Source organism: Notolepis coatsorum (assembly GCF_963971535.1).
Source record: "Notolepis coatsorum genome assembly, chromosome: 8".
NCBI classification, from domain to species: domain Eukaryota; kingdom Metazoa; phylum Chordata; class Actinopteri; order Aulopiformes; family Paralepididae; genus Notolepis; species Notolepis coatsorum.
In genome coordinates, this window is record NC_140172.1 from 24,298,019 (window position 1) to 24,324,293 (window position 26,275).

The following is a 26,275-nucleotide window of genomic DNA, read 5'->3' on the forward strand; positions in this document are numbered from 1 at the left end:
GGGGAAGAAACTGTACATTGGAGGAGGTTGGGTAGGTGGGGTGGGGGCGAGGAAACTGTACATTGGAGGTGGTTGGGTGGGGCGGTTGGGTAGGCAGGGTGGGGGGGGGTTAACTGTACATTGGAGGGGGTTGGGTTTGGACATTTACAGGGGCCAGTTTCGAATTGCAGTCTCCTGTAGGTGCTCTTTTAGAGTGGTTTTGAAGGTGGGTAGGGATTCACATTATTTTGCGGCTGTGGGTAGGGCGTTCCACATTGATGTGGCATAATTTCTAAATGTGTTTAGTCCCTTGTTTGAGCCGAATCTGGGTTTAACATGATTTGTGGAGCTCCCTCTGGTCTTGTGGTCATGGTATTCACTGACCTTTGGGAAGTATTTTGACATGTACATGGGTACCTTAGTGGTGTAGTGTATCTTGTAGACCAGGCCCATTGCAAGTTGCTGTACACTGTCGTCTACTCTAAGCCATCCTAGGTTGTCAAAGTGGGCAGGGGTGAGGTGGGTTCTAGGAGTAAGGTCAAGCAGTAGTCTGACCAGTTTGTTTTGTGATGTTTGTAATTTTGTTTTTAGCGCCTTTGAGGTGCTTTGGTACCATGAGGTGCAAGCATAGTCGTAGTACCCTTGAATAAGTGCTCCTGCCAGAGTCTTCAGGGTATTCTTGTTTACCAGAGAGGAGATCCGGTACAAGAAACTAGTTTGTTGGTTGACTTTTTTTTATTACATTGGATGCCATTTTGTCACAGGAAGGATTTGCCTCTAGGATGGAACCCAGGTAGGTATTTCCATCTTTCCTTGTGACAATATTGTCACCCACTGTAACTGAGAAGCCGTCGGTCTTGTTGAGTTTGTTATTTGATCGACTGTAACAGCTGGTAAACATGGCGGTTCCATAGCCTGAAGTCTTATGTAGTACTGGTCCAAAGTTTATAAAAATCCAAAGGGAAAATGAGATTTTGAGTGTTTGAGAAGTTTTGTGTGTACCGGTAAAAATACAGCATGATTATCCAAAATGGTCGTCCGCTGTCATCCCATTCATTCAGAAGCGCAAGTCAAAACAATGGACTTCTTCGTCTTCTTGTGTCACCTTCCCCCAGTCTCAATAGCCTGTGTGGGATCTCTTTCGGAGCGGACGCTCGTTGGCTACAACGGTGATCAATAATTTTCGCCATCAGTGGTGATTAGTCAATTCAGGACCGTTCATTACCGGACGTGGTCATTTGACGGAGCGGCCTGTCAAATGATGCTCGCCGGATATATCGTCATGTAACTCGAGACCCGAAGCACGCAATTGGTTGCGTGTGGTGGCGATCGAAAGGCGGCAAATTCAACTTTCGAACGGTGTATATGATGATCGACGAAAAATGCAGCCCCGAGCCGGCAGACGGGCGTAAAATGGCGCGAGTGCCGTCCGATGCTTATGTGATCCCCTTATTTGTGACTGTATGTTATAGTGTGGCAGACCGTTGGTGATGGTGCTGGTGAGAACGTTGTGTATGTTATAGTGTGGCAGACCGTTGGTGATGGTGCTGGTGAGAACGTTGCCGTCTGCGTCTGTGCAGCTGAGCGACAGGATGGGCAGCTCTCCGGAGCGCGTGGAGAAGATGGTGGACTCGTAAGAGACCGGGTCACACACCGGCACGTTGTCGTTCACGTTCTGACAGAGGGAGGGGGTTTCATTCAAACTCATTCATGACACTGTGAGAAGAAATGCATTTACACTTTTAAACCAAGGCGATTTACAAGTAACAGGAAGGGTAGAACTCTGTGAGCTAAGGGTCAGTACGATTATTCATCAAACAGTGTCGAACTTGGGTGCTACAGTCTTGAGTTCATAGTAGTCTCTAGACATATTAGCATAGCAGGTAGTAGTATAGGGAAGGTAGATTCCTTAGTATAGCAAAGTGCATAATAGTAAGAGAAGGTTAGAGAACTCTTCTCCTCACCTCCACCTGTATGTCGACGACCTCTGACCTCCTCTTCCGCTTGGTTCTGTCCACATCCTGACCGTAGTCCTCTGCCTGAACTGTGACCCGGTGTGACTGGTGACGCTCAAAGTCTAGCTCTTCATTAAGATACAGCTGTCCTGCAGAGGGAGAGAGAGGGAGAGAGAGAGAGAGAGGGGGGGGGGGGGGGGGGGGGTGTAGTTAGAAGATGCAGAGCGTAGGGGTCTTGAGGGTGTGTAGTTAGAAGATGCAGAGCGTGCTCGTCACCAATGCAAGAGACTCCGGTCTCGAATCCCGGTGTTAGCATTGCCTGCGGCTTGGACCAGTCGTCATACTATCTCAATTGACAGAGGTAGCGGGTGGAAGTCGATGGGTGGCGATTGGACGTTGTGGACAGCGACTCCTACAGGTAGGTTGGGTGACGCATGCACAGCAGAGACAGGAAGTATCGGGGGCAGCGTGAGCCTCCCACGCGTTACTCCTCGCCACTGAGAGTCCGTGCTGTCTGGTGAAAAGATGCGACAGGCTGCCTCCTCGTGTACCGGAGGGGACACGTGATGCAAGGCTTCTATCCTCACTACAGCCGACCAGTGGGAGGCATAGTCTAGCAACGTTCAAGACAGGGGAGGGGAGAATTGGCAATACGAAATTGGGATGGGTGAAAAATAGAAAAATAAGGAGGAAAAGTGGATGAAAAAAGAAGATGCAGAGCGTAGGGGTCTTGAGGGTGTGTAGTTAGAAGATGTAGAGCGTAGGGGTCTTGAGGGTGTGTAGTTAGAGACCACTGACCGGAGGTAGGAGGGAGCCGTTCCCATCGCTGCACGGTATGCAGGTCGAGGACATTGAAGCGGATTCTTGCAGCAATGGGAAGCCAGTGCAGCTCTCTGAGAAGTGGGGTAACGTCGGCTGACTTTGGTAGGTTGGAGATCAGGCAGGCCACTGCGTTCTGTATGAGTTGAAGTGTCTTGGTGGTGGTAGTCAGTAGGCCAGCTAGCAGTGCATTGCAGTTGTCGAGGCAAGACGTGACTGTTGATTGCAGGAGGATTTGGGGGGCTTCTTTTGTCAGGAAGGGGCGGATCCTTCTGACGTTGCTCAGGAAGAATCTGTAGGTTCTGGTTGTTGAGGTGATGTGAGTGGAGAAGTTCAGCCGGTCGTCAAGGACAACCCCTAGCTAGACAAGCTCTAAAAAGCAGACTCAATTCCATGGATTGGACACCAGTATATCATAGTATGAACGTAGATAAAGCCTGGGGTCATTTTAAATCTTTGTTTCTGACGGCAATTAATGAAAGTGCACCAGAAAAAACAATGAGAACGAAAATCAGACAAGAGCCCTGGATGAACCCAGAGATCCTGGCAGCTATAAAGTCCAGACATGACACATTTTCGAAATTCAGTAAAAACAGGGTTGAACAGGATTATGAGGAGTTCAAGAAGAAAAGAAATGAGGTCACGGGAATGATCAAGAAAGCCAAGGCTGAATATTTTAATGACAAAATTATCGAGAATAAATCAAATCCACAAAAATTATGGAAGTGCTTAAAGCAAACAGGGTATGGAAACAAGCTCAGGACAAAAGCTAAAAATATGATTCTAGACATAGGAGGCACAGTGATTACAGGCAATAAGAACATAGCTAATTGTCTAAATACGTTTTTTAACACCATAGCGAATACCCTAGTTAAGAGACTGCCAAGTACAACTGACATGTATGGGGAAAAACAGGTAGGGGAGTACTACAAACAGAAAGGTATCCAGACAGATTCCTTCTCCTTTGCGAGTGTGACTGAGGACACAGTTTTGAAAAAACTGAGGGCGCTCAATCCTAACAAGGCAACAGGACAGGACAAGATACCTGCTAGATTTCTTAGGGATGCAGCAGAGTCCATCACCTCCGGCTTAACACACATTGTAAATCTATCTATCGGTCAAGGACAGTTTCCCTATGATCTCAAACAAGCCAGAGTCATTCCGCTTTACAAAAAAGGCAATAAATTAGACCCAGGGAACTATAGGCCTGTGTCGATTCTTAGTGCAATATCCAAAGTCATAGAAAGGATCATTAATGATCAAATAAACGAATACCTCTCTACAAACAACCTGTTGTACGAGCTCCAGTCTGGATTTAGAACATCATATTCCACAGACACATGTTTATTATATCTGACAGACCAAATTAGAACAGAGGTGGACAAAGGTCAATTCTGTGGGATGGTTTTAATAGACTTACAAAAAGCCTTCGACACTGTTAACCACGACATACTTTTATATAAACTGAAGGCTATGGGTTTTAACAGTATATCCTTAAGGTGGATGGAGTCTTATCTGAGAGGCAGGAAACAAGTAGTGGAAATGAATGGGACCATATCCTCCTCACTCCAACAGACGTGCGGGGTGCCGCAAGGAAGTATTTTAGGACCACTTTTATTTCTTTTATATATCAATGACATGAAAACTGCATGTGATTGTAAACTGTTTTTATTTGCGGACGATGCTGCACTCATGGTCTCCCATCAGGACAAAAGAGAAGTAGAGAGGTCACTCAGTCTAGAGCTTGTCAAGATCAGTCATTGGCTGGTCGAAAACAGGTTATCCCTACACCTGGGTAAAACCGAAGCTATCCTTTTTGGCTCGGCCATACGACTTAAGAGGTCTCCTGGGTTCAAGGTAGTGGTAGGAGATATCGAGTTAACAGCAAAGGAGGAAGTCACATACTTAGGATGTATTTTGGACAACACCTTATCAGGGGTGAGCATGGCACAAAAGGTGGTCACAAAGATCAATCAGAGAATAAAATTTCTCTGTAGAGTGTCCACCTATATTAACAGGTCAGCAATGGAAGTCCTGGCAGGGGCACTGATCCAATGTCATTATGACTATGCATGCTCCTCCTGGTACACTGGCATCACAGTAGCACTGAAAGGTAGGCTACAGACAGCTCAGAACAAATTAGTTAGAATGATTTTAAAACTCCATCCCAGGACTCACCTTACACAGACACATTTTAACAGCCTCAAATGGCTCAGGGTTGAGGAGAGGGTCTCTCAAATAAAACTCAACATAACACATAGGATACTCGGGAATACTGTCCCTCAGTACCTCAGTGGATATTTTAACATGGTAAGGGATGTACACGGACACGCCACCAGGGGGAGCCCTACAGACATCGTCCCAGTGAGATGCAATAGGAAAATTGGCCAAAACGCATTCCTATATTCAGCAGCAGTACAATGGAATAGCCTACCAATGGAGTTGAAGACCATAAGCCCCTTCTCCACTTTTAAATTAGCTATAAAGAGGTGGATCATAAGTAGCAGAAGCTGGGAGTAGTGAAAAAAGGGTTTTAATATGTGTTGTTCCTTTTTTATTCTTTTATTGTCTATAAAATGGAATATTATTGTATGTATTTTTTTGTTTTTATACCACACATCCTGACATACAGACACTACAAACACCCACGTCCACACACCAGTACATAAATCCACTGACACCAATGATGAAGGACCACAATGGAAACAAGCCTATGGCTTTATTGTGTTTTTTATGAAATCCTATTGGTAAATGGAGAAAATGTATACCTGTTTTCATATTGTGATCCAATGTATATGTGTGATTTTTCCATTCTAAACCAATAAACTATTCAATTCAATTCAATAGGTTCTTGGTCGTCGGGGACAAGGCCATGGCTACATTCTTCATTGTGATCGAGAGGTCGGTCAGCGGGGAGGATTGTAGAAAGTAATAGTAGAAAGACATAAATATAGGCAATCAAATTTGATCTGAATATAAAAATATGAGAAAAACAAACCGTGTAAACAAAGGTGCAGATGAGGGTTATATTATATGTTACAATAAATATAGGCAACAAAGAATTAGAATCTGAATATATACTATGAGTAAGAGTAAAAGTAAACAGTATACACAAGGCACCCTAACTGGCATGATATACGTCATACGTCCGTGCAGGTGAGTTTCCAGAGTTGTATATGGTTTTGGAACGTGCGAGGATGTCTTGTTGCCGTGTGTTTGAACCACTACCTGCTTACCGCTGTCAGGATCAATGGTAAACATGCTGCCTCCTGACAGGAGGGAGTAGCGTATGTTGTCGAAGGGCCAGTCTGCGTCTCTGGCCAGCAGGACGCCTACAGCCGTCCCGGGCCTGGTGTCTTCTGGTACCGCCAGCCAGGGAGCCAAGAACACCGGCTCAAACTCATTCACCGGAGTCACCGTCACCAGGACGCGCACCTGGGCTGGATACAGACAGGCAGCACACTTCAGTCTATATCTATACAGACTGCACAATCATAGATTAGATTAGATTAGATTTAGAACGTGCATGTTTTACCTCTTATCAAAATGAAATTGTAATGATATACTAAATGATATACTTAAATAGTCTAAAACCATACATACCTAAAGCGTCCACTATGATGATCATGATGATGATTAGTAGTTTAGGTTTGAATGTTGTGCCAACAGAGAAGATGTACTGTAATAGTTTTTTTTTTTTTTTTTTTTTTTTTTTTAAACCTTAACAAAACATATTTCACTGGATTTCAAATTGTATAGGAAAATGTGTTCATATTTGTCTATGTAGTAGAATTAGTCTTTTCACATTCGTCTTCCACCTTTGGCCTTGTTTACACAAAATCTACAATATTTAGGGCATAACAGCATGGAGAAAATCTTTATTAACATTGTATTTCCAATATTAACCTCAAATTGATCTCGTCCGATGGACTACGTTTTAGTAAAGTGGGAAAATATAGATGTGATCTAAAAAATTTCAGCTTTTTTTGCATTTTCTTGTCCTGAAATAGAATCAAGATGTATTTGAATCTTAAAAATAACAATTTTACTGAATTCCTTGGGTCAATATTGTTTGGGGAAATGTTTTAATTTCTCTATATGTTGTTAACTTCAAAAGTGATGCTGTTTTCTTTTTCTTCTTTTTCAGGTTTTGGTTCAGGATAGGTGTAATAAAGGGTTAAAAATAAACCACATGGGACATTATTTCAACCTGTTACCTGGCAGAATCTTAAAATAGATACTTCAAGGATTAAGAAAAAACAGGTGGTGAAAATCCACCATATGCAGGTGGACCTATGTTTCCATCTAGACTATTATGTTATGTCTATATTATTACCTACTATGCTAATATGTATATACGACTACCTACTATGCTAATATGTCTATATTACTACCTACTATGCTAATGTGTCTATATTATTACCTACTATGCTAATATATCTATATTACCTACTATGCTAATATGTCTATATTAATACCGTACCTACTATACTAATATATCTATATTACTACCAGTACCTACTATGCTAATATGCCTATACTACTTCCTACTATGCTAATATGTATATACTACTACCTACTATGCTAATATGTATATATTACTACTTACTATGCTAATATGCCTATACTACTTCCTACTATGCTAATATGTGTATATACTACTACCTATTATGCTAATATGCCTATACTACTACCTACTATGCTAATATGTATATACGACTACCTACTATGCTAATATGTCTATATTACTACCTACTATGCTAATATGTCTATATTATTACCTACTATGCTAATATATCTATATTACCTACTATGCTAATATGTCTATATTAATACCGTACCTACTATGCTAATATATCTATATTACTACCAGTATACCTACTATGCTAATATGCCTATACTACTTCCTACTATGCTAATATGTATATATTACTACTTACTATGCTAATATGCCTATACTACTTCCTACTATGCTAATATGTGTATATACTACTACCTACTATGCTAATATGTCTATATTACTACCTACTATGCTAATATGTATATACTACTACCTACTATGCTAATATGCCTATATTATTCCCACTATGCTAATATGTGTATATACTACTACCTACTATGCTAATATGTCTATATTACTACCTACTATGCTAATATGTATATACTACTACCTACTATGCTAATATGCCTATATTATTCCCACTATGCTAATATGCCTATATTACTACCTACTATGCTAATATGCCTATATTACTACCGACTATGCTAATACACCTATATTACTACCTACTATACTAATATGTCTATATTACTACCTACTATGCTAATATGTCTATATTACTACCTACTATGCTAATATGTTTATACTCCTATACACTCAAGACTGTAGCACTCAAGTTCAACACTGTTTGACGAACAATCGTACTGACCCTTAGCTGCCAGAGTTGTACCCTTCCTGCTGACCTGTTGTACACAACTTGTAAGTTGCTTTGGATAAAAGCGTTCAGCTAAATGACTAAATGTAAATGTAATGAGTAGCGTACTGTGTGAATTGTACACCACAGACTGGAAGCACAGCTGACTCACCTGTACGAGCAGGATGGTGGCTTCAGACTGGAAGCACAGCTGACTCACCTGTAAGAGCAGGATGGTGGCTTCAGACAGGAAGCACAGCTGACTCACCTGTACGAGCAGGATGGTGGCTTCAGACAGGAAGCACAGCTGACTCACCTGTACGAGGAGGATGGTGGCTTCAGACTGGAAGCACAGCTGACTCACCTATACAAGGAGGATGGTGGCTTCAGACTGGAAGCACAGCTGACTCACCTGTAAGAGCAGGATGGTGGCTTCAGACAGGAAGCACAGCTGACTCACCTGTAAGAGGAGGGACTCCTGAGTCAGTGGCCAGGATGGTGGCTTCATACTGGAAGCGGTTGGAGGCCGTCGCTGCTGAGTCATAGTCCAGGGTGTTGTTCACCTGGAACAGGAAGGGACTGAGTTTGATGAATGTCTAGACTTGTTGCTCTCAATGGTGATGCGGTGTGTGGTGGTGGTGATCATGGTGATGGTGGTGATGGTGATGGTGGTGATCATGGTGGTGGTGATGGTGGTGGTGGTGGTGGTGGTGATCATGGTGATGGTGGTGATCATGGTGGTGGTGATGGTGGTGGTGGTGGTGGTGATGGTGGTGATGGTGGTGATGGTGGTGATCATGGTGATGGTGGTGATGGTGGTGGTGGTGATGGTGGTGGTGGTGATGGTGGTGATCATGGTGATGGTGATGATGGTGGTGGTGTGGTGGTGGTGGTGGTGGTGTGGTGGTGGTAATGGTGATGGTGGTGGTGGTGATGATGGTGATGATGGTGGTGGTGGTGATGATGATGATGGTGGTGATGGTGATCATGGTGATGGTGGTGGTGGTGGTGGTGATGGTGGTGGTGGTGGTGGTGGTGGTGGTGATGGTGGTGATGGTGGTGATGATGATGGTGATGATGATGGTGATGATGGTGGTGGTGGTGGTGGTGATGGTGGTGGTGGTGGTGATGATGATGGTGATGATGATGATGGTGGTGGTGGTGGTGGTGATGGTGGTGGTGGTGGTGATGATGATGGTGATGATGATGGTGATGATGGTGGTGATGGTGGTGATGATGGTGGTGGTGGTGGTGGTGATGGTGGTGATGGTGGTGGTGGTGATGGTGGTGATGGTGGTGATGATGATGGTGATGATGATGGTGATGGTGGTGGTGGTGGTGGTGGTGATGGTGGTGATGGTGGTGATGATGATGGTGATGATGGTGGTGATGGTGGTGATGGTGGTGATGGTGGTGATGATGATGGTGATGATGATGGTGATGGTGGTGGTGGTGGTGGTGGTGATGGTGGTGATGGTGGTGATGATGATGGTGATGATGGTGGTGATGGTGGTGGTGATGGTGATGGTAGTGTGTGTGTGTTTAATGGTTGTTGTGTGCAGGCTGTGAAATGAAGAATCGATCTGTCTGTCTGTCTGTCTGTCTGTCTGTCTGTCTGTCTGTCTGTCTGTCTGTCTGTCTGTCTGTCTGTCTGTCTGTCTGTCTGTCTGTCTGTCTGTCTGTCTGTCTGTCTGTCTGTCTGTCTGTCTGTCTGTCTGTCTGTCTGTCTGTCTGTCTGTCTGTCTGTCTGTCTATCTATCTATCTATCTATCTATCTATCTATCTATCTATCTATCTATCTATCTTACAAGAGGGCTAACCACAATGTAATGAGTTCCGTAAAAAAACCGATAGCCTACTTGTCGATGTTTGTTTTGGTACAGAATCAAAGTTAGTGGTCACCTGCAGCTGTCCATCTTCTAGGAGGCGGAACCTTTGGAATGAGAGTGCGTTGTCCATCAGGCTGAGTGACACTCTCTGGTTACCGGCGTCTATGTCGACACACGTCACAGTTCCCAGGTTCCTGCCCACTTCTGTGGTCTCAGGGACCTCCAGCCTGCAATGGAGCAGTGGAAAGAAACCCACCCAGACACATGCTGAGAAGATTTCCTCATTATGGTCATATCTGTCATAACAAGTCATATCTGGCATGACACGTGTTTGAAGTGCGTCGCCTAGAGGTGGTAGACGAGAGGAGGACGAGGAAAGAGCTGGATAACCCCTCCCACCCCCTCTATGAGGAGCTAGCCAAGATGAGAACCCCTCCCACCCCCTCTATGAGGAGCTAGCAGCCAGGATGAGAACCCCTCTCACCCCCTCTATGAGGAGCTAGCAGCCAGGATGAGAACCCCTCCCACCCCCTCTATGAGGAGCTAGCCAGGATGAGAACCCCTCCCACCCCTCTATGAGGAGCTAGCCAGGATGAGAACACCTCCCACACCCTCTATGAGGAGCTAGCAGCCAGGATGAGAACCCCTCCCACCCCTCTATGAGGAGCTAGCCAGGATGAGAACACCTCCCACACCCTCTATGAGGAGCTAGCAGCCAGGATGAGAACCCCTCCTACCCCCTCTATGAGGAGCTAGCAGCCAGGATGAGAACCCCTCCCACCCCCTCCATGAGGAGCTAGCCAAGATGATAACCCCTCCCACCCCTCTATGAGGAGCTAGCCAGGATGAGAACCCCTCCTACCCCCTCTATGATGAGCTAGCAGCCAGGATTAGAACCCCTCCCACCCCCTCTATGAGGAGCTAGCCAGGATGAGAACCCCTCCCACCCCCTCTATGAGCTAGCCAGGATGAGAACCCCTCCCACCCCCTCTATGAGGAGCTAGCCAAGATGAGAACCCCTCCCACCCCTCTATGAGGAGCTAGCCAGGATGAGAACCCCTCCCACCCCTCTATGAGGAGCTAGCTAAGATGAGAACCCCTCCCACCCCTCTATGAGGAGCTAGCTAAGATGAGAACCCCTCCCACCCCCTCTATGAGGAGCTAGCCAAGATGAGAACCCCTCCCACCCCTTCTATGAGGAGCTAGCCAAGATGAGAACCCCTCCCACCCCCTCTATGAGGAGCTAGCCAAGATGAGAACCCCTCCCACCCCCTCTATGAGGAGCTAGCCAAAATGAGAACCCCTCCCACCCCCTCTATGAGGAGCTAGCAGCCAGGATGAGGAGCACGTTCAGCCATAGACATATTCCCCCACGACACGCCACACACTGCCTGGGACATTCCTTCCTGCGAGTAGCCATTACTACTGTCTGATTGAATCCTGCCACTCACTACTGTTCACTACTACTACTGTTATCACTATTATCATTACTACTTACACTTTGTTCTATGTTCAACCATTATCTGAAAAAAATTATAGAAAATATAGAACCCTAACTAACCTTACTGTCAAGATTCAAGATTGTTTATTGTCATATGCACACTTAAACAGACAGTTTGCCATACAATGAAAATCTTACTTTGCTAGTCCGCCCTTCACACAATACTTAACTTAAACATATTTAAATACAAGCGAGTGCTAGAAAATAAGGTAAAAATAGATAAATATATAAAAGGCACAGTGAGTAATATTGCACGTTCCGATCAGTATTTACATATGAATGGAGGTGACAGTGGGTCACAGCAGCAGTTAAGATGTGTCTTTAGTGATTCATAGTTCGGGGGGGAAGGGTGACAGTGTGTTCACAGCAGTAATCAGGTCAGTGTCTGCCAAGGTGTGTGGGGGGGGGGGGGGGGGCTAGGTGGAGGTTCTGGCATTCAAGAGCCTGATGGCCTGTGGGTAGAAACTGTTTGTCAGTCTCGTAGTTCTGGCTTTCAGACTCCTATATCACCTGCCTGATGGCAGGAGGTTGAAGAGTCTGTGTTGGGTGTGTGTACTGTCCTTAATTATGTTATGTGCTCTCCTGGTGGCCCTGGTAGAGTAAATGTCCTGCAGTGAGGGGAAGGCTGCTCCAGAGATGTACTGAGCAGTTTTAATCTAGCCATGCATGCACTTGTCCTAATATACTAACCTACACTGTAGCACTTAACACTTTGATGAACATTATTGTTACTCAGCTGATAGAGTTGTGCCCTTCCTGATGACTTTGTACAGAACTTGTAAGTCGCTTTGGATAAAAGTGTCAGCTAAATGTAAAAATGTAAATGTAAATATGTTCTATTATTATTACTACCTATCCTACCTGTACCCCCCCCCCCTAGGGGGGGCCATGCTGCTATAACACTTGAATTCCCACAAGGGGATTAATAACGACTAATAACTAACGCCTCACTGTGCCACACTGCCTCTCTGAGTGACAGTACAGACTCTGGCATATCTTCCTTGACTTTTTACGTCACCATTATACATTTTTACACTTATTATTGTACATTTTACTGTATATTAATGTATATTTTTGGCTGTATATTTTAGAATGTATATACATATTTTAGAATGTATATCCCTGACTGTATTTTGACCACCTAAGTGTTTATTGTGAGCGATCTGTAGTGCTGAATTTCCATTGGGATCAATAAAGTACTTCTATTCTATTCTAATACAGGATCACTGGACTTGACTCTAAGGCACAAGACAGAGGTGAGAACTCTGGAGTTCTGAAGAGTCTCAGGTTACTCAGAGCACAGAGTGATGAGGAAAGGCACTGTGAACTAGGCAGGCGGGCAGAGCACAGAGTGATGAGGAAAGGCACTGTGAACTAGGCAGGCGGGCAGAGCACAGAGCGGTGAGGAAAGGCACTGTGAACTAGGCAGGCGGGCAGAGCACAGAGCGGTGAGGAAAGGCACTGTGAACTAGGCAGGCGGGCAGAGCACAGAGTGATGAGGAAAGGCACTGTGAACTAGGCAGGCGGGCAGAGCACAGAGCGGTGAGGAAAGGCACTGTGAACTAGGCAGGCAAGGCGAGCACAGAGCGGTGAGGAAAGGCACTGTGAACTAGGCAGGCGGGCAGAGCACAGAGCGGTGAGGAAAGGCACTGTGAACTAGGCAGGCAAGGCGAGCACAGAGCGGTGAGGAAAGGCACTGTGAACTAGGCAGGCGAGGCGAGCACAGAGCGGTGTGGTGTAGTGCGTTGGAGTCATCGTACACAAAGACAGGGGGCGAGCAGAAGGGCGGGTACTCGTTGACGTCCAGGACGGTGACGGTGACGGTGGCGGTGCCGACGCGCCCCTCTGCCCGGCTGTAGGCCCGGACCAGCAGCTCGCCGCGGGCCAGGCCGCCCTCCACCTCCAGGTCCAGGTTGTAGGTGGTTCTGATGACGCCGTCCTCTGACGGGCAGAGGAGACCAGGCAGAGGATTAGGGAACTCTCTGTGTGGCTTTGTTTCAGATGTTAAAAACACCAAGGATTATTATTCATATTATCATTATACGTGTATATATATATATATAATTTTTTTTACATTTGGTCTGAAAGATGGAAAAGCAAGAAATGTAGCTGTATAGATCAGATCAGATTAGATTAGATCAGATTAAATTAGATTAGATTAGATCAGATTAGATTAGATCAAATCAGATTCAATTAGATTCAATTAGATTAGATTGGATTAGATCAGATTAAATTAGATTAGATTAGATTAAATTAGATTGGATTAGATTAGATTAGATCAGATTACATTTAATTATATTAGATTAGATTAGATCAGATTAGATTATATTAGATTAGATTAAATTAGATTAGATTAAAATGTATTGTCATCATGCAGCACAAGTACAGTACAACAAAAATAGGTTTGGCATCCAACCAGAGTGCAAATGTACCAGTAAAGTGCAACAGTAATATACAATGTACAGGTGAATAAACTGGGTATAAAATATGGATATATATACAGTAAGAATAAATAAATAAATATATATATATTAAACTAAATAAGACTCGTGCACATCTGGTTGGACCCCGACTGGAGGTGCAGGTCAGCGCAAGAGAGATAAATAAACTAAAAGGAGAAAACCTTCAAGGGAAAGAAGGGACCGCACACTCCACAGGACTGGTTTTTGCTTATTTATTGTTGCACAACGCGTTTCGCTATCGCTTCCTCAGGTGTATATACGGTATATACAGCATTGTTGTACATGCTATCATACATGAGTTATATGGGTTATATTATGCGGGTGTATAAGTAGGTATATAGAAGTATTATATGCAGGTATATTCAGACAGATATATATATATATTTTTTTTCTATTTTTCTATTTATTATTTCGTTTCTTAACCTACGGTATGTCCTTAAAAAAATATATATATTTAATAATTTTTCCTCCCCTGGGTTGTTTATGAGGCGTACTCGGATTATACTGCTTATTTTGATTATGCTGAATACTTTTAAAACAAATTGAATAAGATGGAAGAGCCTGAGTAACAAATGTCATTGCCTATGTGAATCAAGTATACTGTATGATCAATGCAACGTGATGTTCATTATGACACAAAATAAAAGTTAAAAAAAAAATATATATATATATATATATAGGGCTGTCTTAAATACTTCGAAGCTTCGTTCGATGGGCATGGGATTCGAATATGAAAAAAAAAAATCGATAAATAAATATGAAAACTTTCTTTTTTGTTTTCTTTTGTGTTAAATCAACTCTGCCTGTCTTTGTTAACTACAACAAGCAATGCTGTTTGTTATTTAAGATGAGGTCGGACTCGGCACTGACAGATTTGTGTTCATTGTGCTGCTTTTATAAAGCCTCAAATGACGGCTTACAATATTTCATGAAAGCAAAGTGTTTTGTTTGTCTAAGATTTAAAAAGGTTTAAACTTTACAGCACTGACAAAGTTGAACAAAGTGCTGTACAAGTCCCCAAAAAAAATTAAGAATTATTGAATTTCGAAGCTTCGAATTAAAATAGAATCTCAGCCCTGAAGCTTCGAATTCCAAAAAAAAATCGAAGGTCAGCCCTATATATATATATATATATAGAGAGAGAGAGAGAGAGAGAGAGAGAGAGAGAGAGTATAACCTCTTATCCTGAAAGGTGGGTAATCCTTCACAAAGGTGTAACGGACATCAGGGATGGAGGAGTTGACTTTGACCGAAGCTACAAATGCCTCTGGTCCCTGGTCCTCAGAGATGGAGACGTCCTGGTCCCTACGACTGAAAACATGCATCTGTTAAAGGGCCTCTTTTCCCATTTTAAAGCTTAATACCTTGTGATAATTTGATAATCTCGAGAGGGTATGTGGCAGAGCTCTCCAGAAACAGAACATGTCGGTTTCATGTTCTCACAACAGAACTATAGTCTAAAAAAACTGTGAAATGATCACCATATCATCACCAAGATATGCTTCAACGGCGGTGTGGGTTCCCTTTGTTATGGTTTGTAAACAACCCCAACAGCACGACACAGACAGGTAGTACAGAGTTAGCCAAAAACTAAGGGCGTATTTATTTTCAAACAGAAAGAGTGAAAAAACAACATGAAGCATTCAGGGGGAATGTCCTGGAGCAGAGTAGGCTCTGCGGCTCTGCAGCTCAGCCCAGAGCAGAGTTGGCTCTGTGGCTGCGGCCTCTGGCTCTGCGGCTCTGCAGCTTACTGTCTATCCACTCGGAGAGGAACAGAGAAAAGAGGAATGTCAACAACCGAATGCAGGGATTACGAGGCAGTCCAGTAATAAAGCTGAGTCCAGAAATAACAAAGGCGATACCTCTTCAGTGTTAACGAAACACACAAAAAACAGATAGATCTTGAGTCCAAGAAAAACGAGGAAAAATAGAGCATCAAAAAATACACTTCCAAAAACTCACCAAGGGGCAAGGTGAGATACGGGGCGCGGGTCCACGGGAGCAGAGAGGGGCGACAGCGGCGAATTCCAAGTCGTACTGGAGAAACAGATGGAGAACAACAACGGAAGGAACAAGCTGCAGGCGGAGGTAAGCAAAACGACCCGACAATGAACCTTCAGAAACCCCGAGTATATAAGGGCTCCCTTCGAGCTGATTCGAAACTCCCTTCAGGTGTGTGGGGGTAATTGGTACCTGGAAGCGTGTGGTAATGGACCAATCCTCACAGTACGTAATTGGTACCTGGAAGAGTGTGGTAATGGTTATTTTCAACCCAATTGTGCATTTCCTTTGTTTGCAAACAATCTGATCAATATATCATATATCCACCCATACTAAATAAAGCCGTTACTGATGATCAAGGAATTATAAACGACCCCCCCCCCCCTTTCCTCCACGCATGATGAAGCATAATGTATAGCCTACCGATCATATACATTTGAATTTTTTAATATAGCATGTATGGGAAAGAAACGCCAATCGATAATCTATCATATGCGTCAGGGCCTATAACTAGCGTTTTTGGAATTACAGCAGAAAAGATTAAAAACATACCGCTGCTGGCGGGACAAAATCTCCTAACTCCATATTTTATAAATTCTTTTTTCTTTTTTTTATCAACTCAGTAGATCATCCTCCATGTGTGTGTGGTTTTACAAAGTCTACACAATGGGAAAGCATTAAACCAATCATCTGTCTAAACCTCGTAACTCTATTCGCCCTCAAATCTGTGTTCGTTTTTTTCATCTGCTGAAAAGTTGGGTTTTTGGAGTTATGAGGTTTTGTCCTGCCAGCAGCGATACTTATATTCTAGAAGGTATTAACACAACAACGTATGAATGAAAAAGTATAACGTTCCCACATCCTGAACGATAGATAATCGATGTTGAATGGGCCATAGTAATGTCAATATAGCAATACAATTTTAAAAGTTATAGCCCTGCAAAGAAGGTAAACATCTCCATAGACTTTTAACGGTGGCAGAGAGTGGTATAAGATGGGCACAATGCCCGGCGGTCAATGTGCCTTAACAATTGTTTGTATTGAGCCGCACTGTATTGTACCCATTCTGCAATCTGTTAATAAAGGTTTCAATCAATTCAATCAATCAGTCAGGTTGCAGTACACCACCGAACCACTATTGCTGTGCTGCATTGTGTTCTACAAATGGCTATATTTTCGGACTTCCTCTGCCAGTCTTTCTTAGATTTGGTCCACTGTGTCTCGACTTGTCTTAGCTGATTTGGTATTGTTTACTCTTATTTATTGTGCCTATATGTATGATTAGTTGAAATAAAGGTTTGAAATTAAATTAAAATAAATCTACTCCACTATTATAGTCCATATAATAGTGTCTCAGTGTTGGTGTGTTGGTTTTACTCACAGGAAGTGCAGAGGAGGGTGGAGCACTTTCAGAACCTTAACCCTGACAGTTCCTGTACAGTTGGCCCCCTGTCTGTCGCTCACGGCCACAGACAAAACAAACTCCTGTAATACAGCATTACAGGACGAGTTAAAGGAACACTCCAACATTTTTGGGAAATACACTTATTTTCCATGTTCCCCAGAAGTCATGTGGGTTGCTAAGCTAGGCTAGCTGCTACCTACTGCTTCCAGTCCTTGTGCTAAGCTATGCTAGCTGCTCCCTACTGCATCCAGTCCTCGTGCTAAGCTATGCTAGCTGCTCCCTACTGCTTCCAGTCATTGTGCTAAGCTAGGCTAGCTGCTCCTTACTGCTTCCAGTCATTTTGCTAAGCTAGGCTAGCTGCTCCCTACTGCTTCCAGTCATTGTGCTAAGCTAGGCTAGCTGCTCCCTACTGCTTCCAGTCCTTGTGCTAAGCTAGGCTAGCTGCTCCTTACTGCTTCCAGTCATTGTGCTAAGCTAGGCTAGCTGCTCCCTACTGCTTCCAGTCATTGTGCTAAGCTAGGCTAGCTGCTCCCTACTGCTTCCAGTCCTTGTGCTATGCTAGGCTAGCTGCTCCCTACTGATTCCAGTCATTGTGCTAAGCTAGGCTAGCTGCTCCTTACGGCTTCCAGTCATTGTGCTAAGCTAGGCTAGCTGCTCCCTACTGCTTCCAGTCCTTGTGCTATGCTAGGCTAGCTGCTCCCTACTGCTTCCAGTCATTGTGCTAAGCTAGGCTAGCTGCTCCCTACTGCTTCCAGTCCTTGTGCTATGCTAGGCTAGCTGCTCCCTACTGATTCCAGTCATTGTGCTAAGCTAGGCTAGCTGCTCCTTACGGCTTCCAGTCATTGTGCTAAGCTAGGCTAGCATGTACCTGCGCCTCACTCTGGGGCTACTGGACACACAGAGATCAAATCTGACTCTGGGGAAGATGGCAAATAAGTGTATATCCCCCTAAATGTTGTAGTGTTCCTTTAATCTCTAACTGCCTTCAGGTTCTGAGAGACGTACCCTCGGCCCGGCGCTGTGGTCAAACGGCTGTGAGGAGACGAGGCTGCCGGCTCCGTCTACGTGAAACTGACTCCTGGAGGCGGGAGGAAGGACCTGAGAGATGGAGAACTGACAGCACAGACACAGGTGAACAATCAACGCTGCAAGGAATTCCTTCGTAACTCGATTTACGTACACCAGATGTAAATCGGTCAGACCTTTGTGCGCCCGTGTTTTCAACAGCTGTCTGTGGGAGAGGTCCTTGGGGATTGCCGTCCTACAGACATCCACGGAATTAAATAATTATAATGATTATTTAGCAAACTGTTAGTGACCCTCTCCTGGCTGTTAGCGACCCTCTCCTGGCTGTTAGCGACCGTCTCCTGGCTGTTAGCAAACCTCTCCTAGCTGTTAGCGACCCTCTCCTGGCTGTTAGCGACCCTCTCCTGGCTGTTAGAAAACCTCTCCTGGCTGTTAGCGACCCTCTCCTGGCTGTTAGCGACCCTCTCCTGGCTGTTAGCGACCCTCTCCTGGCTGTTAGCGACCCTCTCCTGGCTGTTAGCAAACCTATCCTGGCTCGCCTGGACTGTGTTGCCATGGGCATGGGCACGCGTGGCACCGCTGGTGGATGGTCAGGCTGCCCCCCGTCCACCAGTGCTGCCCCCGTCCAACATGCCACACTGCTCATCTTGCCCGGACGTGTCTATTTTTTTACCAACGGATTTCCAGTTCCGCGTTCGCGTTCTGCGATCTGATTGGCCACTGACGTTTCTGGTGCGATCTGATTGGCCACTGACGTTTCTGGTCATGTGACATGTGCGCCCAATCGCGTGACACCTGTGTCTTTGCCCATTTCCACCTCGAATGGCATGCAAACTGCCTAACGCCTAGTTTATCACTGGTTAAGCTTAGGCGACTCTTTCGAAGTTGGTTAAGGTTAGAGTTTGGAATCAGGGCTGGTGTTCTATCGCCCTGCTCTAAGACAAACTCTAACCTTAACCAACTTCGAAAGAGTGCCTAATCTTAACCGGTGAAAGAAACAGGCGTCACACGATTGGCCGCACATTTCACAAAACCAGAAACGTCAGTGGCCAATCAGATCGCAGAATGCGCACGCGGAACTGGAAATCCGTTGGTAAAAGTATTGACGCTGCCCGGACAACAGACTGCTGTCCAATTCCGACAGCGATTAATTGCATGGATGTAGGATGAATAAAGCCTTTAAACATGAATTTGATTTACTTGATGTTGTCACTATAGATACAGTTTACAATTTCTCTCAAGAACTAAACACATCACTTCAGTAATATGTTAGAGAATACGTGTGGCAGCGCTAGTGGACTACTCAGTAGTATTTATATAGTTTAATCATCTGTGTGTATGTTACTATTGCACTGGCAGAGAGGCGCAACAAACACCCTTATTGGTAAGCTACCTCCTTATACTACATCATTATTGGTCAGTTACCTCCTTACTACATCATTATTGGTAAGCTACCTCCTTATACTACATCATTAATGGTAACCTACCTCCTTATACTACATCATTATTGGTAAGCTACCTCCTTATACTACATCATTATAGGTAAGTTACCTCCTTATACTACATCATTATTGGTAAGCTACCTCCTTATACTACATCATTATTGGTAAGCTACCTCCTTATACTACATCATTATTGGTAAGCTACCTCCTTATACTACATCATTATTGGTAAGCTACCTCCTTATACTACATCATTATTGGTAAGCTACCTCCTTATACTACATCATTATTGGTAAGCTACCTCCTTATACTACATCATTATTGGTAAGATACCTCCTTATACTACATCATTATTGGTAAGCTACCTCCTTATACTACATCATTATTGGTAAGATACCTCCTTATACTACATCATTATTGGTAAGCTACCTCCTTATACTACATCATTATAGGTAAGCTACCTCCTTATACTACATTATTATTGGTAAGCTACCTCCTTATACTACATCATTATAGCTAAGCTACCTCCTTATACTACATCATTATTGGTAAGCTACCTCCTTATACTACATCATTATTGGTAAGCTACCTCCTTATACTACATCATTATTGGTAAGCTACCTCCTTATACTACATCATTATTGGTAAGCTACCTCCTTATACTACATCATTATTGGTAAGCTACCTCCTTATACTACATCATTATTGGTAAGTTACCTCCTTATACTACATCATTATTGGTAAGCTACCTCCTTATACTACATCATTATTGGTAAGCTACCTCCTTATACTACATCATTATTGGTAAGCTACCTCCTTATACTACATCATTATTGGTAAGCTACCTCCTTATACTACATCATTATTGGTAAGCTACCTCCTTATACTACATCATTATTGGTAAGATACCTCCTTATACTACATCATTATTGGTAAGCTACCTCCTTATACTACATCATTATTGGTAAGCTACCTCCTTATACTACATCATTATTGGTAAGCTACCTCATTATACTACATCATTATTGGTAAGATACCTCCTTATACTACATCATTAATGGTAACCTACCTCCTTATACTACATAATTATTGGAATTGAATTTTGGAACCTATAGAACGCGTTCTAGTGACTGGCTGGACCGGTCCCCAGAGTTTGCTCGGAACAGGTTGAATCTGCATTTTGCTGCATCTTCCTGATGACCTGTCGTACAGAACTTGTAAGTCGCTTTGGATAAAAGCGTCAGCTAAATGACTAAATGTAAATGTAAATGATGCTCCTCTAGCTCATGGAATGAACTCCAACAGTCCTTAAAGCTTGATATTCTTCCCTCTGTCGCAGAGTTTAAAACTTTGATCTCCAACCTTTGTCAATCAAGCTGCACATGTTTTCATTGATTTGTTATCCTTGCTTTTTGCCTAGTCTTACATTTACATTTAGTCATTTAGCTGAACGCTTTTATCCAAAGCGACTTACAAGTTCTGTACGACAAAGTCAGCAGGAAGGGTACAACTCTGGCAGCTGAGTAACAATGTTCATCAAACAGTGTCAAACGTCGGTGCTACAGTCTTGAGTGCATAGTAGTAGAGACATATTAGTATAGTAGGTTGTAATATAGACAAGGAAGATTATTTAGTGGAAGAGTGCATGATAGTAGAAGACAGTAAGAAGTGTATGTGTTTTTCATTTAATTTCACTTCTTTCATTTCTTGTTATGATTTTATATGCTTGTTGTGTTTTCTTTGCTAATTTCTGTATGTACACTCGAAGTGACTGTAAATGAGGTGTCTCACGAGTTTAAATGAAGGTTTGAAATCAAATGAAATGAGATTAAATGAATATTACAGAGATGGTGTCGTTGTGATCCGGGTCTGAGGCCAGTATGGTGTAAAGGGTCACCGGCACCGGGTGGTTCTCTGGGACATGGACCTCCGCTCCTGTTCTGGCACATAGGATCCATTCATTGATTGATTGATTGACATTTTTATGAACAGATTGCAGAATGGGTACAATACAGTACGGCTCAATACACACAATTGTTAATGGGATGCAGACCAGAGAAAGACTTTAGTCTTGTTTACACCAGGGTCCCCCATTTTCAATTCACATAGTATCCATAGCATCGTCATTAAAGGTGGTTCCTGAACAGCATGTCACACTGTATATATTCGACCTGCTAGCTGTATATATTTGACCTGCCAGCTGTATATATTTGACCTGCCAGCTGGATATATTTGACCTGCCAGCTGGAAGAGGGCATCACACTGGATATATTTGACCTGCCAGCTGGAAGAGGGCGTCACACTGGGGCGGCTCGTTAACGTCCTCCACCGTGACGTGGAGGGTCCTCTCCAGGTGTCCAGACGCTGTGACCAGACCCAGACGCACACTGTACAGCCTGGTGCTCTCAGCGTCCAGGGAGCCCTTCAGGACTATCTGTAGTCAGATTACATTAGATGATTACATTACATCAGATTAGATTACATTAGATTACATGACATCAGATTACATTACATCAGATTACATTAGATTACATTACATTAGATTACATTACATCAGATTACATTAGATTACATTACATCAGATTAGATTACATTAGATTACATTACATCAGATTAGATTACATTAGATTACATGACTTCAGATTACATTAGATTACATTACATTAGATTACATTACATCAGATTACATTAGATTACATTACATTAGATTACATTACATCAGATTACATTACATCAGATTAGATTACATTAGATTACATGACATCAGATTACATTAGATTACATTACATTAGATTCCATTACATTAGATTACATTACATTAGATTACATTACATCAGATTACATTAGATTACATTAGATTAGATTACATCAGATTACATTACATTAGATTACATTAGATTACATTACATTACATCAGATTACATTACATTAGATTACATTAGATTACATTACATTACATCAGATTACATTACATTAGATTACATTACATCAGATTACATTACATTCGATTAGATTAGATTACATTAGATTAGATTACATTTAGGGATGCTCGATATTGTTTTTTTTACCGATACCGATATACCGATATTGTCCAACTCTTAATTTCCGATACCGATATATATATATATATTTTTGAAAACCGATACTGATATTTTTCAATATCACATTTTAATGCCAATATTGGTAGGCCGATAATATCGGAGATCCCTAATTACATTACATTAGATTAGATTACATCAGATTACATTACATTCGATTACATTACATCAGATTACATTACATTCGATTAGATTAGATTACATTACATTACTGGCTCCCCATTGCTGCACGTATCCGCTTCAAGGCCCTCGACCTAGCATACCGTGCGGCAAAGGGAACCGCTCCCGCCTACCTCCGGTCAATGGTCTCTAACTACACACCCTCAAGACCCCTACGCTCTGCATCTTCTGGCCGCCTCAGATCTACTCCTATCCAAGCTCCCGGAGGGTCATCAAAGAGAAGCCGCCTATTCTCAGTCCTTGCCCCACAATGGTGGAATGAACTACCCATCCCAGTTAGGACAGCCGAATCACGTCCAATCTTTCGCCGTCGACTAAAGACTCACTTCTTCAACCATTATCTGAAATGATAAAAAAAAAAAAAAAAAAAAATCTAACCCCGACTAACCTTAATGTCGTGCACTTGTCCTAATAAACTAACCTACACTGTAACACGCAACACTTTGATGAACATTGTTACTCAGCTGATAGAGTTATACCCTTCTTGCTGTCTTGTCGCACAGAACTTGTAAGTCGCTTTGGATAAAAGCGTCAGCTAAATGACTAAATGTAAATGTAAATGTAAATGTACATTACATTAGATTACATCAGATTATATTACATCAGATTACATTAGATTAGATTACATTATATTAGATTACATTACATCAGATTACATTAGATTAAATTATATTACATTACATTAGATTACATTACATTAGATTACATTATATTAGATTACATTACATTAGATTACATAATAATTACATTAGATTAGATTCAAATGTATTGTCATCATACAGCACAGATACAGTACAACAATAAGAGGTTTGGCATCCAACCAGAGCGCAAATGTAACAGTAAAGTGCAACAGTAATATACAATGTATATTGCGGTAAATATACATTTATATATACGGTCTACACAGCACTATTGTACATGCTATCATACAGAGTTATATGGTAGACTATAGTATGAGGTGCATTCTATCATACAGAGTTATTATTATTATTATCATTATAATTATCATTGTTTTGTTATTATTCATATTATTATTATCATAATTTTATGTTTTTGTTGTTATTGTTGTTAATATTATTATGAATTTAATAAAAAAAAATTATGTCAGATAAAAACATATAACTCCAAGGCCACGGGCTGTTGGACTCGCCTGCACCTGGAAGAGGCCTGAGGCGTTTGTGGGGTTGACCACGGGGCTCTCGAACAGGTCCTGGAGCGGCGTCACGGAGAGGATGAGGACGACGGGCGGAGAGGAGGAGCTCTGCACCCGGAACTGAGACACCACCACCCGGGGCAGGGCGCTCTCCAGCACCGACACGGAGACAGGGAGGTCCAGGAACCCTGCAGGCAGACAGGGCTTTATGTTAGGAGCAGGGAGACAGGGCTTTATGTTAGGAGCCCTGCAGGGAGACAGGTCTTTATGTTAGGAGCCCTGCAGGGAGACAGGTCTTTATGTTAGGAGCAGGGAGACAGGTCTTTATGTTAGGAGCAGGGAGACAGGTCTTTATGTTAGGAGCAGGGAGACAGGTCTTTATGTTAGGAGCAGGGAGACAGGTCTTTATGTTAGGAGCAGGGAGACAGGTCTTTATGTTAGGAGCAGGGAGACAGGTCTTTATGTTAGGAGCAGGGAGACAGGTCTTTATGTTAGGAGCAGGGAGACAGGTCTTTATGTTAGGAGCAGGGAGACAGGTCTTTATGTTAGGAGCAGGGAGACAGGTCTTTATGTTAGGAGCCCTGCAGGGAGACAGGTCTTTATGTTAGGAGCAGGGAGACAGGTCTTTATGTTAGGAGCAGGGAGACAGGTCTTTATGTTAGGAGCAGGGAGACAGGTCTTTATGTTAGGAGCAGGGAGACAGGTCTTTATGTTAGGAGCAGGGAGACAGGTCTTTATGTTAGGAGCAGGGAGACAGGTCTTTATGTTAGGAGCAGGGAGACAGGTCTTTATGTTAGGAGCCCTGCAGGGAGACAGGTCTTTATGTTAGGAGCCCTGCAGGGAGACAGGTCTTTATGTTAGGAGCAGGGAGACAGGTCTTTATGTTAGGAGCAGGGAGACAGGTCTTTATGTTAGGAGCAGGGAGACAGGTCTTTATGTTAGGAGCAGGGAGACAGGTCTTTATGTTAGGAGCAGGGAGACAGGTCTTTATGTTAGGAGCAGGCAGACAGGTCTTTATGTTAGGAGCCCTGCAGGGAGACAGGTCTTTATGTTAGGAGCAGGGAGACAGGTCTTTATGTTAGGAGCAGGGAGACAGGTCTTTATGTTAGGAGCAGGGAGACAGGTCTTTATGTTAGGAGCAGAGAGACAGGTCTTTATGTTAGGAGCAGGGAGACAGGTCTTTATGTTAGGAGCCCTGCAGGGAGACAGGTCTTTATGTTAGGAGCAGGGAGACAGGTCTTTATGTTAGGAGCAGGGAGACAGGTCTTTATGTTAGGAGCAGGGAGACAGGTCTTTATGTTAGGAGCAGGGAGACAGGTCTTTATGTTAGGAGCAGGGAGACAGGTCTTTATGTTAGGAGCAGGGAGACAGGTCTTTATGTTAGGAGCAGGGAGACAGGTCTTTATGTTAGGAGCAGGGAGACAGGTCTTTATGTTAGGAGCAGGGAGACAGGTCTTTATGTTAGGAGCAGGCAGACAGGTCTTTATGTTAGGATCCCTGCAGGGAGACAGGTCTTTATGTTAGGAGCCCTGCAGGGAGACAGGTCTTTATGTTAGGAGCAGGGAGACAGGTCTTTATGTTAGGAGCAGGGAGACAGGTCTTTATGTTAGGAGCAGGGAGACAGGTCTTTATGTTAGGAGCAGGGAGACAGGTCTTTATGTTAGGAGCAGGGAGACAGGTCTTTATGTTAGGAGCCCTGCAGGGAGACAGGTCTTTATGTTAGGAGCAGGGAGACAGGTCTTTATGTTAGGAGCAGGGAGACAGGTCTTTATGTTAGGAGCAGGGAGACAGGTCTTTATGTTAGGAGCAGGGAGACAGGTCTTTATGTTAGGAGCAGGGAGACAGGTCTTTATGTTAGGAGCAGGCAGACAGGTCTTTATGTTAGGAGCCCTGCAGGGAGACAGGTCTTTATGTTAGGAGCAGGGAGACAGGTATTTATGTTAGGAGCAGGGAGACAGGTCTTTATGTTAGGAGCAGGGAGACAGGTCTTTATGTTAGGAGCAGAGAGACA

At 43.3% G+C, this 26,275-nt stretch overlaps 1 protein-coding gene across 1 annotated transcript in view; it reads right to left on the reverse strand.

Annotated features, from left to right (window-relative positions):
• The window catches only part of LOC311233361 (cadherin-related family member 4-like), a gene marked incomplete at both ends in the record, with an annotated part of 115,767 nt that overhangs the window by 7,144 nt on the left and 82,348 nt on the right, over positions 1 to 26,275 (reverse strand). The window contains 12 exons of the mRNA XM_084320337.1: positions 1,513 to 1,654; positions 1,944 to 2,083; positions 5,990 to 6,193; positions 8,628 to 8,730; positions 10,070 to 10,223; positions 13,258 to 13,438; positions 15,137 to 15,270; positions 17,342 to 17,445; positions 18,371 to 18,478; positions 21,677 to 21,768; positions 22,111 to 22,267; positions 24,262 to 24,468. Coding sequence (XP_084176463.1) covers positions 1,513 to 1,654; positions 1,944 to 2,083; positions 5,990 to 6,193; positions 8,628 to 8,730; positions 10,070 to 10,223; positions 13,258 to 13,438; positions 15,137 to 15,270; positions 17,342 to 17,445; positions 18,371 to 18,478; positions 21,677 to 21,768; positions 22,111 to 22,267; positions 24,262 to 24,468 — 1,726 coding nt within the window. The remainder of the gene's footprint in view (positions 1 to 1,512; positions 1,655 to 1,943; positions 2,084 to 5,989; positions 6,194 to 8,627; positions 8,731 to 10,069; positions 10,224 to 13,257; positions 13,439 to 15,136; positions 15,271 to 17,341; positions 17,446 to 18,370; positions 18,479 to 21,676; positions 21,769 to 22,110; positions 22,268 to 24,261; positions 24,469 to 26,275) is intronic.